This window comes from Dasypus novemcinctus, chromosome 1, assembly GCF_030445035.2.
Source record: "Dasypus novemcinctus isolate mDasNov1 chromosome 1, mDasNov1.1.hap2, whole genome shotgun sequence".
Taxonomy (NCBI): Eukaryota; Metazoa; Chordata; class Mammalia; order Cingulata; family Dasypodidae; genus Dasypus; species Dasypus novemcinctus.
The window spans coordinates 152,468,957-152,482,143 of record NC_080673.1 but is presented as its reverse complement, the minus strand read 5'-3'; the positions used below and the strand labels follow the sequence as shown (position 1 = coordinate 152,482,143).

Sequence of the window (13,187 nt, the reverse complement as noted above, 5' to 3'; positions counted from 1 at the left end):
GAGGGGAGGGGAGAAATAAACACATAAAAATTATATCTGGATATTCTTTAAAAAAAAAAAAAAAAGAAAAAGGACCTAGATCGAGATGTTAAGAACATGGAAAGCAGGTTTGTGGTATATGAGAATTCTGTACTAGCTTTTCAATTTTTCTGTAAATCTAAAACTGTTCTAAAATAAAAAGTTAAAAAAAGAAAGATCCAAGAGGGAATGAGAAAGTGAGGAATGTTTTTATTGGGGAGTAAGTTGGGGGTAGTTAATGATCAAATACTTGGATCCCACTTAGATCTGTCACAGGCTATTTCAAAATGTGATTAAATGTTCCTTCACTAGGGTTCTATCACCAGTATGCTATAAGGAAGGGATTTTTAAAACAGTTACTCCAGCCTCCTCATTTTCTTGCATTCTATAAATAAGTACAAAGTGCCTCTCTGAGAAACTGCTAGCCCCTATAGCTCTCAAGACAAAGGTCCTGCCCTCAAGAAGCTTACAACTACTACAGGCAATTATTCACTATTAGTGCCAAGATGGTAGCATAAAGTAACATGAGGCAGAGATCAGTGGTGTTCAAGGGAAATATCCAAGAAGCAGGCTTTTAAAAAGTATGACCACAATGCAAATGATTCTCTGATTATGACTAAAGCGAAGATTATATAGTTTCTATAAATACAAACTAAAAGAAAAAGCAATAAATTGTGTATTTTTAAAAGCATGCCATTATACTTATATTTCAATTACTTAATCTTATCTTAATCCTATACAGGGTTTCTTTCCCTGGGTTGTTTTACTATGTAAACTTTTTTTTTTAAAAAGAATTGCTCAGAAAATTCAGTTAATTATCTTTTTCTTTGCTCATACACACATAATTATAATCTTTTCTTTACCCTCAAAACAATTAAAAAATGTGGAGCTTATCACCTACTATTCGGGCTTATTAGAAAAGAAGGCCCTAAGTAATGTTGCTATTCATTCATTTCATATTCATAAATCAAGATGTACTGAATGACCATTTTGTGTTTGGCATTATTCCAAAGTGGGGGAAAAAAAAAACCCCTGAGAATATTCAAGATTAAAATTGACACAACTGGGAAGTGGACATGGCTCAACTTATAGAGTGTCTGCCTACCACATGGAGGGTCCAAGGTTTGATCCCCAGGACCTCCTGACCCGTGTGGTAAACTGGCCCATGCGCAGTACTGTCACACGCAAGGAGTGCTGTGCCATGCAGGAGTGTCCCTGCATAGGGGTGCCCCAAATGCAAGGAGTGCGTTCTGCAAGGAGAGCCGCCTTGGGTGAAAAAAGCCTGCCCAGGAGTGGCACCACAAACACGGAGAGCTGACAGAGCAAGATCATGCAACAAAAAGGAGACGCAGTTTCCTAGTGCCCCTGGATAATGCAAGTGGACGCAGAAGAACACAGAGCAAATGGACACAGAGAGCAGACAAACGGGGGTGAAGGGGAGAGAAATAAATAATAAATAAATCTTAAAAAATAAAATAAACACAATTATTTAAAAATAAAATATTGGTTTTGTAGTCTGAGATTTTACATTTAGTTCTATGATCCATTTTGAGCTAATTTTTATACATGGTGTAAGTTATACACTGAGATTCAATTTTTGTAAATGGATAGCCAACAATTAACAGCACCATTTGTTGAAAAGACTATACTTTTTCCACTGAATTACTTTCGCAATTTTGTAGGAAATCAATTAAACATACCTATAGGTCTATTTCTAGGCTCTCTCTTCTGTTCCACCGATATATTTATCTATCTTTAGGTTAATGCCTCACTATCTTGATTACCGTACCTTTAGAAGTCTTGAAATCGTTAAGTCCTTCAAATTTGCTCTTTTTCAAAGTTGTTTTGGCTATTCTGTTTTTTAATTCAACTTAAATTTTAAAATCAGTTTCTCAGCTTCAACATAAAAGACTGCTAGGACTTTGACTGGGGCAATGTTGAATCTACAGACCAATTAGGGAAAACTGAAATGTGTACAATATTGAATCTTATCATAAACATGGGATTTCCCTCTACCTAATTTAGGTTATCTTTGATTTGTAGTTTTCAGTGTACAGGTCTTACAAATCTTTTATCAGATTTACCTCTAAGTATTTCATATTTTGATCCTATTATAAATTGTACTGTTTTTCAAATTCAATTGCAATTGTTTGTTGCTAGTATGTTAAGACAAAATTGATGTCTGTATATTGATCTGCACCCTTGCTAAACTCACTAGTTCTAGCCACCTTTTTATAGACTGCATAGGATTTTATATATATGATTACATCATCTCTGAATAAGGATAGTTTTAGGTAATCCTTCAAAAACGGTATGGCTTTTCCTTCCTTTTTATTTTATTTTTTTGCCTTACTTCTGCTATTTAAATGTTTACAAGAAGTGTTGAGAGCAAATTCTTGCCTTATTACTTATCTTAAGGAAGAAAACATTCAGTCTTTCTCTCTCAAGCATGATATTATCTGTAGGTTTTTAGAGAGGTCCCTAGAAATGTTATTTGCTGAGTTTTCATCAGGAATGGGTGTTGGATTTTGTTAAATGCTTTTTCTGCATTTAATTAAGATAATCTTATGATTTGTCTTTTTTATTATTAATATGTTAGATTATACTGATAGGCTTTTCTAATGTAAAACCAACCTTGCTTTCCTGAGATAAGCCCTACTTGGTCATGCTGTATTATCATTTTTATATATTGAATGATTCAATTTCCTAAAATTGTGTTAAGAATTTTTGTACCTATGTATACAATGGATGCTGATCTGCAGTTTCCTTATAACATTTTGTGTGGTTTTGGTATCATGGCAATGCTAGCTTCCTAGAATGAACTGGAAAGAATTACCTATCAATCTTCTGGAACAGCTTAGGTAGACTGATATTATTTCTTCCTTAAATATTCACTGAATTTACCAGTGAAGTGATCTGGGAAGGTTTTCTAACTACAAATTAAATTTCTTTAATAGATATAGGACTATTCAAGTTATCTACTTGATTTTTGCGTGAGCTTTAGCAGTTTGTGTCTTTACAGGCACTCATTCTTTTTATGTTAGTTGCTGTATTTTTTGGCATGAAGTTTATAATATTCCCTTATTCTCCTTTAGCTGTAGACTCTAGTGATATCACTCTCTCATTCCTGATACTGATAATTTGTATCTTCTTTTATTCCATATCAGTATGGTTAGAAGTTTATCAATATTTTATTGGCCTTCTTAAAGAATTTTTGGTTTCACTCATCTTCTTTACTGTTTTTCTATTTTCTATTTCATTGATTTCTACTCTAATCTTTATTATTTCCTTCCTCTTATCTTTTTATTTAAATTATTATTTTTCTCGTTTCTTAAAGTAGAAGCCAAGGTCATTTATTTGAGATATTTCTTCTTTTCTAGTACAGGTATTGCTTTAGCTGCTTCCCACAAATATTGATATGTTGTGCTTCCATTTTCATTCAGTTTAACATACTTCCTTTTTTTTTTTTAAGATTTTATTTCCCCCCCCTCCATTGTCTGTTCTTAGTGTCCATTCGCTGTGTGTTCTTCTGTGTCTGCTTGCTTTATTCAGCAGCAGTAGGAAATTGCACCTCTTTTTTGTTGTGTCATCTTGCTGCGTCAGCTCTCCATGTGTGTGGTGCCACCCCTGGGCAGGCTATGTTTTTTTCACATGGGGCGGCTCTCGTTGCGGGGTGCACTCCTTGAGCATGGGGCACCCCTACGCAGGGGACACCCTTGCGTGGCACGGCACTCCTTGTGCATGGAAGCACTTCATGTGGGCCAGCTTACCACACGGGTCAGGAGGCCCTTGGGATCGAACCCTGGACTCTCCATATGGTAGACAGACACTTTATCAGTTTAGCAATGTCTGCTTCCCTAACACACTTTTTAATTTCTCCTTTAACCCATGAGTTATTCAGAATTGTATTATTTGGTTTCTAAATTCTTTGGTATTTTCCTACCATCTTTTTGTTATAGATTTCTAACTTAGTTACACTGTGGGCTGAAAGCATACTTCACATGATTTGAATCATTTTAAATTTGAGACTTGTTTTATGAAATTTCTGTGTATACTTGAAAAGAGTGGATGTTCTGCATTTAAATATAATAAATATGCAATGAGTATTTATAACATGCATAATGTAACTATTACACACATATGATGTTATAATAAACATTTTATATATATAATAAATGTTATTAATATTTCTAAGCAAAGTGATGCCCTAAAGTTTCAAAGAATTGGTCTGTCTATTCTCTGCCCATGTCAGATTACTTACATGTTACTATAATTTCATTCTTTAAAAAAAATTTTTTTGAACAAATCAATTTTGATACATAGTAATAAAAAGTATACAATTTATCCAAATCCAATCAATGATATTTGGTATAATTACATAGTTGTGCACTTATCACTTCAATCATTATTAGAGCATTTTCATTATTTCCATAAAAATAATAATAAAGAACAAAAACTAGATAAGTAAATTCTTCACCTCTCAATCTATCTTCCCCTGCAGTACAAAGCTGTTATTTCTGGCTATTCTTGCACTATTATTATTTATTTATTAAGCAATGTTATTGAGATATTTATATAACATTCAATCTATCCAACTCAATGGCTTTAATATAATCACAATGTTGTGCATTCACCACCATGAAAAAGTTTAAAACAAATTCATTACTCCAAAAAGAAAAACCCCTTAGCAGTCCTTCCTCAGCCTATATAACCTCTAATCTAATTCACCTTTATAAATTGATATATATGTACATTTTATATAAAAGGAATCATACAGTATGTAGTACTCTGTGTCTGGTTTCCTTCACTTAACATAATTGTTACTATAATTTCAGTCTTTACTGAAAGTATTTTTAAAATGTTAGGCTCATTACCTACCATTTGGGCTTACTGGAAAACAAAGTAAAGTTATTATTCATTCATCTATTTCTCATTTAACAAATACATCTTGAATGCTTATTGGAATGCATTATTCAAAAGGAAGAAAATACATGCTGAGAAAATGCAAGGTTAACATTACATAATTATTCAAAAATAAAATACGATAACTTTTAAGTCTGTACAAGGTAAATCCTGATTTATATCCCCAGAAAAGCAGTGAAACCAAATCATTTTCTCTGTGACCCAAAGAAATTAATTACTGCTTGGTTTTTAGTAAGAAATTACCCTTATAGAACCTGGCCTTTTAAGGGTAGAGTGCACTCTCTTTATAAAGTATGAAGTAGCAGAGTAACCTGAAAGAAATATGGCTTTTCAATATCTTTTGAAACAGATCTTCACAGAGCAGTTTACTTTGCATTATGGTTATATATTTTGAAGAGATGGGCATTTTAAATATAATTTATAAACAACTTTAGAATATTTGTACCACAAGTTTCTTCTTAAGAAATAAGAACATGCCATATTAAATAAAAACTCCAAATTCATAAAGACTGCTGAGTGCTGCAGAGCACCTAGCACAATGTCTGGCACAGTGTAGATACTCAATAAACATATATTGAATAGAAACAAAGCACACAATTCAGGTATTCACCATCCTAATAAAAAGTATACAACATGCTTTTTTTATAATTCTCTTTTAGGTTATATTGTTAATAAATTGAATATGGCCCTTATACATTATTCATTCAAGGCATATAATAAAATATTTTGTCTGTACCATTTTAGTGTGTTTTTCTAAGTCATTCTTTTGAGAAAAATATTTATGACTGTTACTAGTTACACCAAATATCAAAGTACAAAGTTAGCTCAGACATTCTCAGTGATTTAAAAACATCTTTATCAGACTCATTAAAAAGAAAACACTAAATACTTATCATTAGAATAAAGAAGGCAAGAAGAACAAAGACTAGATAAAGTGGTAACCAAATATTAAAGGTAACTATAAGGTTCATGACTGAGCTGAGAAAACACAACCATGCTAAAACGGAGACAGACTCAGAGCTTTCATCCCTACTTTTTAACCACTGTTCAACACTGTTCTAGAAGTCCACCTCCTAGTACTTTAAAAAGTTCAAAATAGGCATTAAATAAAAAAGAGATCAAAGGATTTTTAAACTTACTGGTAAGTGTTCAAGTAATGAAGTTACACTCTCAGACACATATATTATACTTCCATCTGTCATGATTGCTAAAAAAAAACCATCAAGAGCCTGAAATTAAACATAACGGTCAGTCAAATGAAAAGAAAAACGTATTTCACATTAGAAATAAAAATTTAAGATAAATGGTAAGTACTTAATGCAATTTATTTCTAAATATCCGGAGTATTGTCAAAATGCTAGTCTTTCTTCTCTTATTACCTGTACACACAGATAGACACATTCACACACATACATAATGTACTTGAAGATGCTAACAGCTATTGTCTTCAATAATATGTCAGGCACCCAGGAGAACACATTATTATAGGGGTTCTTAACCTTTTTGTGTTTCACAGACCCCTTTACCAGTCAGGTGAAAACCATGGACCCCTGACTAAGTCTACACTGTACTGTGTATTACTTAATAAATACATCACACCTGCACCAACTTGTCCCCACACAAATAATGTTTTTTTTAAAATTTCAATTCAAGCTCACAGACCACTTGTTAAGAAGCCCTGCATTATTATTTTTTTGAATATGTTAACGGAGAGGTATATTATTGAAGTATAGGGAGATATATGGGGGGTAAACTGATAGGTGTGCTGGGAAATTAAGCTTAAACACTAGGCTGGGGTGAAATTATGAAAGGCTTTGAATACCAGGTTAAGACAAAAGAACTTTGTTCTGTACACAATGGGAAGCCAAGAGAAGGTTTTAGAGCAGGGAGGTTGTGCTCTAAGAAGTGTAGTATGGAAGCATTGTTTTTTAAAAAATGGATTAAGAGGGAAAAGAAAACTGAGTTAGGAAAACGTCAATGGTCTTCAGAATAGTTGGGAGTTTCATTCCTATCCTCCTTAGTAGCAGGAATAGAGGGTAAAAAGAACTTAGATGTGCATTGAGGAATGTGAAGTTAAAGTTCAGGAGAGAAGTAGGAGCTGGGGATAAAAGACTTAACAATAAACCACTCCTGCACTTAACATATTACAGAGTATTTTGATGTGAGAATCCTAGATAGAGAAGTGACAGCTGAAGAAGGGGTGCAAACGAGAAAAGCATGCCAAAGACAAAATTCTTGGGGGGCAGGTTGGGATCTACATATGAAGACTAGAAGGGAAAATGCCAGAGAAAATCCCAGAGATGATAAAATACAATGTTGTCAAGGAAGTCAATGGAATAGACAATGACAGGGTAAGTAGGGAGGAAGAGGAATGGTTCAAAGAAAAATGAAATCAAATATAGCAAGGGCCAAGAACTTAAGAAATGAATTTTGGTGACTTTTAAAAATGTCATCTCAATAGAGAGGAGATTCAGACTACAATGAATTTAGGAATGAGTGGATGATCAGAAGGCATAAAACTCTCATGAAAGTTAGAGGTGAAAAAAGGGAGAAAGGACAGTAATTTTAAGTAGGACAAGTATCAAGTGAGGCTTTTTTTTTTTTTAGGTAAGTGGCTGAAGTATAATTGCAGGTTGAGGTAAAGGAAGATCCAGTAAAGAAGGTGAAGACATACAGCATCAAAGATATTCTTAAGAGGGATTCTTCTTCTCCTATCAAAATAGTTATTAATATCAAATTAAATTTTAATTTCTTATTCTATTATGGACCTCTCTCAATTATGAAGGAGAGCAAACTCTATGAGGAACCATGTCAATCATTCATCACTACATCTATAGCACCTAGCATATGTCTGGTACACAGGAAATAAAAAATACTTGTAGTTCATAATTTATGGACCCAGGAGTTTAGAGCAATCTCTCTCTAATTTTAAGTAATTGTTGAAGTAATATATTGAATGAATGGAAAAATCTTATTCTATCTGAGGTGAGATTTGTATATCAGATAAAAGTTAGTTGGGTAGATGCCTACATTCTAGGATGACTCAGACAGACTCATTCTTTGCTAATGCTTAGAGAGGAGTGGAGATCTTGTTGGTTAAGTAAACTCATGAAATTATAAAAGCCTCCTTAGTACAATAATGCCAGTATTATAATTTCACAAGGAATAGGGTCAAAACGATGTAATAAGAATATGCTTTTCTCATGTAAAGCTAGATTGTGTCATCACTGAAGGCAAATTAATATTTACTGTATTTGCTCTTAGGATATTTGAAAGGAATGGGGATGCAGCTCACTTATGTAAAGAGAATGAACTGAAATCAGACTCTGCCTTTTCCTCTTTCAAAGGAGGCAAAGATTAAGCAGAGAAGACACCTCTACCAGCATCTTGCCAAAGGCTTGAACAACACAAGAAAGAACTCAGGGCCCAGACTTCTACTGAGTGGAGGGATGGAGGGATGTAGTATCCCAAGGAGATATGTGGGTACAGGAAACTGAAGGGGCCTTGAGGCAAGTCTTCAGGAGGAAGGAAGGGTAAGACAGAGGACAGCCTCATCCCAACACTGAAGACCATGAAGCATTCCCTTCTCCATATTGTATGATATCAGGGAAAAGGACAGTACCTCATTGTGGATCTAAAGCCAAGATGAAACTGACAGGGCACTAGCCTTTCTTTTGGAGATTATAGCCAGCAGCCAAGAGGAAAGAATTATATCCTAACAGATGACATCACACAGATGATTTTGCATAGAGTTCTGCTCAGGCTAAATTGCCCTGATTTCTTTGCCAAAAATACATTTGACATTAAGAAATAAATAAATAAATTCAACATTTTTCAGGAATGTGATCCTAAAAGCTGTGCAGATAATCATGAAAGAATTAATTTATATTTTCAAAAACTATAATACATTTTAAAAAGTTTTCTCTGCAGTATGTTATAAAAAAGTGTTCTAGTCTTTAGATTCTTTATTTTCCTTTGATACATATGTATGCATGCACCACACATGTTGGCTATTAATAAAAAATTACCCATTGCAAAGAAAAATTTAAGAAAATGTATTTATGTTGAGCTTATTAATGAAAAATTTACCTTCATTAAGGGTGTAAATAAATCAGAGTAGATATTGTACCTATTTTTTAATTCATAAGAAATTTTAATACCAGTAGGGCAGGATAAATACATACTTTATGATTAACAAAGAAGGTTTAATTACACAGTTTGTACTGAGAATATAATTACAGTAAAATAGAAATTAATTAAATGAGTTATTTCTTTTGTCTATTGTAGACATTAGCTTCTCTGCACCCTTTCATAAATAATACATTACTTACATCTAAAGAGATCATTTTAGACGATGTCAAACTATTTTTTAGAGGAAAAAATAATTAACACAATTGGGAACCACTGTTTGGTTTATAATAGAAGTTTACACTAATTTAAACAGCCAGTTATTTTGCTAAAAGTTCTGTGCCATGACCAAATGTCACTGAAAAGAAAAGTATCATGAGAGGCAATGTGTGCACACAGTGGCTAAAAGTGTGAGCTCAGAGGTCAGCCTGTCTGCAAAGAAAACTTATTAACTGTTTTCTTTGGGCAAGTTTCATAATTTTCTTGCTTCTCAATTTCCTCGTTTATAAGGATAGGGATAATAATAGTGCCTACTTTGTGAAAAGAATCAGTTGTTATTTTTCAGATGTATGTACAGGTTTAAATTTTTACAACATATTCACTCTTTAATAAAATTTTCATATGGCAACATTTCTACTTTAATACACAAAGACATAATTAATCCAGCAATTAACTATTCCATCTAAAGCATAAAAAGAAACTCAATTCATTAATTTACAAAATATTCTATCTTGCTTCAGACATAAGCCATTATATAAAAAGACTTGAGACATGGCCACTACATAAACATACATGACACAGACAAATGGTTAAGGTCTAAAATAATAGACCTAAACCAACCATTTAAGAACTTACTAAATTATTTAATAACTTCTACATCCCCACCTCAATTGCTTTCCTGTACTCTTCATGTCTACTTTCTCTTATATGTCTATTTTTCTTGTTTTTAACTAATACCTTCAGAGTACACCAACTGTTTCCTATTTAATATAGGTTTTCAGAGAAATTTGATATTAAACTCTGTGTACTTTGCCTGCACAGATGATATCAAATATTATTCTACAGGGGAAAGTAGAAAAATAAAGTTAATAGGTATGAGTGGCTCAAATATTTTTATAATAGGCTAAATGAGAGATTATAAGTTCTGCAATTAGAAGCAAAAATGCTTTTTTGACAGAATTCAAAAAGAATTCTGTTAAAACATTTGCTCATTTCATTTAGAAGTTTCTGATTGAATTGAGTTGCTTTTCAATGTATATTTCACTTTATATTTTCAAAATATTTCATTATTTTGTTTCATTTCTAAATGTGGGTCTTAATTTATTGTTAAAAAATATTCTACAGTCCAGTAGTACACATTTTATAATAACTAAAATGTAATGAGTAATACTTATTTTTTGTTTAAATGTTGTTCGTACAGCCTCAGGTTGAAAATCCGGTAGCTAAAGATTTTCTATTTTTAATATGGCTCTAAAAACTGAGCTAATACTTGAAATGTGAAAATTTGGCATTGCTTTACCACACAGGATTATTTGCTTACAAAACTTACACTGTTTAACTTTAATTAAATGTATTATTTACTAGATTTACATTGAAATAAAGCTTTTCAATATTAAATATTACTAAAACCATAGAACAGTTGTCACCCTTATGATTTTTTTTGAGTAAAATAAAACTTTTCAAAAATTAAATCTGAACATACCTCTAACATTAATTGTGTAAACTCTTCATTACTGAGGAATGTAGGTTTCCAGTCCTGTCGAATTTCACTAGCATCTGACTGTGCAGTGATTTCTGAAAACAAAATTATGTAAAACATTAGTGGCAAATTCTAACCACTGGGAGGAAATAATAAAGTCCTACAAGTTGCTGTCTCTCTTTCCACTCTGAATAAAAGAGAGAAACATAGGCAATAACTTTTATTGGTCTAGGTATCAGGAGGTCCAGGTTTTGGTATGATAAAATACTTGAAATAATGGTTTCTTGGATTTGATTCTTGGTCTCTGCCTTTCTCTGGGGAGCCCTGATGGCCTCTGTTGATGAGATAGGGCTGAGATTTCTTCCTACTTGACACAATGAGTAAACAATAAAAGTCATCTTTTTTTTTTTTTAATTTATTTTATCTATTTATTTCTTCCTACCCCCTCGTTGTTCGTACTTGTTATGTCTGTTAGTCTTCTTTCTTTAGGAGGCACTGGGAACCGAACCTGTGGGAGGTGCCGAATCACTTGAGCCACCTCTGTACCCTGCTTTGTTTTGTCTCTCATTATGTTTTTCTTCTTGGGTCTCTAATTGCGTTATCTTGTTGCATCAGCTTGCCATGTCTGCCCGTCGTGTCAGCTCGCTGTCTTGCTCATCTTCTTCAGGAGGCACCAGGAACCTCCGTTCCCTACTTTGTTGTGTCTGTCATTATGTTTTTCTAGTGTCTCTTGTGTTATCTTGTGGTGTCAGCTTGCTGTGCCTGCCTGTTGTGCCAGCTCACTGTCTTCTTGAGGAGGCAATGGGAACTGAACCAGGGACCTCCCCTGTGGTAGGCGAGAGCCCAATTGTTTGAGCCACATCTGCTTCCCTAAAAGTCATCTTTTACTGCCATTAACTCAGAATAAGCAGACATAAAGAAGTTTGCTCTAAGCATTAGGAAGAAATTCTGTTTTTTTTCTTTCCTTCCTTTCCTTGATAGTCAGTTGGTACTATGTAGAAGGCAGAGAGTACAGTGTGAGCCTAGAAGAAAGGAGCCATGGCTGAGATCAACCTACTTTTAAGAAGGCAGACCTAAGCTTGCCTGCTTGCCAAGCAAAAAATTCCTCCCAGTCTTAGGTGCTCTATTTTTTATTGCATGGTGGAGATTTATTTTTTCTCTATAGTTATTGAATAAAATTAATTTGGTTCTCAAGGGATAATCAGGAAAGGTCATTATTAATACCAGCTTCTTAATCTATTCCCTTTTTTTTTTTTTCTATTTTTAAAATTTTAGATTACAAAAAAGTTACAATGAAAATATAGGGGATTTCCATATACCCCATCTCCCCCCCGCCCCCATTTCCCCCTATTAATAACAACTTACAAGAGTGTGGTGCTTTTGTTACAATTGATGAACACATACTGAAGCACTGCTACTAACCATGGTCTATAGTTCATGTTATGGTTTCTACTTGGTACCATACAATTTTGTAGGTTTTGACAAAATGTATAATGGCCTGTACCCATTATTGCAATATCATGCAGAGCAATTCCAGTGCCATAAAATGCCCTATTGTTCCACCTATTCTTTCCACCCCTACCCCTCTGAACCTCTGGTGACTACTATCTTTATATTAGTGTTATAAGTTCTTCCCTTACTACAACAATAATAAATCTATTTTGGTCCATGGTTGCATAGCCCCCCTTATGTTTGTTCATTCTTCAGTCCTGAGGATTTGGGGATGGTAATGCCTGCTCTGCTTCAGATTGGGGGGGAGCTTAGATCTTCTAGGGCAGATGGAAGGAACTGCTTTGCTTGCAGTTGTAGATATTCTTTACTTTCTGGGATGGGGGGAGGTGGTCTATTTTAATGAATCAAAAAGATTTTGGGCAAAAATTTTAGAGTAATATTTGCAGAGTAATTTTGCTTAGTGTCTTCTGTTTATGTTCTTCTTAGTGGTAGGGAGATGGTCAAGAATTTGGAGATCCCTGGTTTGGAGCAAACATTTTATGACAGTTAATACTATTTCATTTTGTAATATACTTTTAATGGATTTAGCTGGAAGAAAACTATTCATAATTGATGAAATCAAAAGTACTTAGGTAACAAATATTTTTCCATTCTTAAATGCAGACATATTACAACTAGGCAGAATAAAAATTATAAAAGCATTATATCCTAGATTATACTCTATAAAATATACTGTAAAAGTATGGGCTGAGTTGTGTTGTTATTTTTTTACCAGATATATAAATATAGCATATTAAATTGGTACCCCAAATTTGCATGTTAGAAATAGCTGTACTAGAATATACAGTAACTAAGATGTAAAGCTACCAGTTCTTTGGAATGCCATTATGCTTTTGAGAGTCACATTAATTATATACTCTCAAAAAACAGAATTTAAATGCACAAGTAAATCCCACCATTTAGTCAA

The 13,187-nt window shown here is 33.5% G+C and overlaps 1 protein-coding gene across 7 annotated transcripts in view; it reads right to left on the bottom strand.

The window, feature by feature from the left end:
* CLOCK (clock circadian regulator) overlaps positions 1–13,187 on the bottom strand; it is a 134,711-nt gene that overhangs the window by 42,266 nt on the left and 79,258 nt on the right. For 6 of the 7 annotated variants that reach the window (XM_004460594.5, XM_004460595.5, XM_058298419.2 and 3 more), the window contains 2 exons: positions 10,772–10,863; positions 6,081–6,170 (listed from right to left, as the gene is read on the bottom strand). In XM_004460594.5, the coding sequence (XP_004460651.1) occupies positions 6,081–6,170; positions 10,772–10,863 (182 nt within the window). Of the gene's footprint in view, positions 1–6,080; positions 6,171–10,771; positions 10,864–13,187 lie in introns of those variants that run through there. The other variant, XM_071216515.1, reaches the window with a different exon arrangement.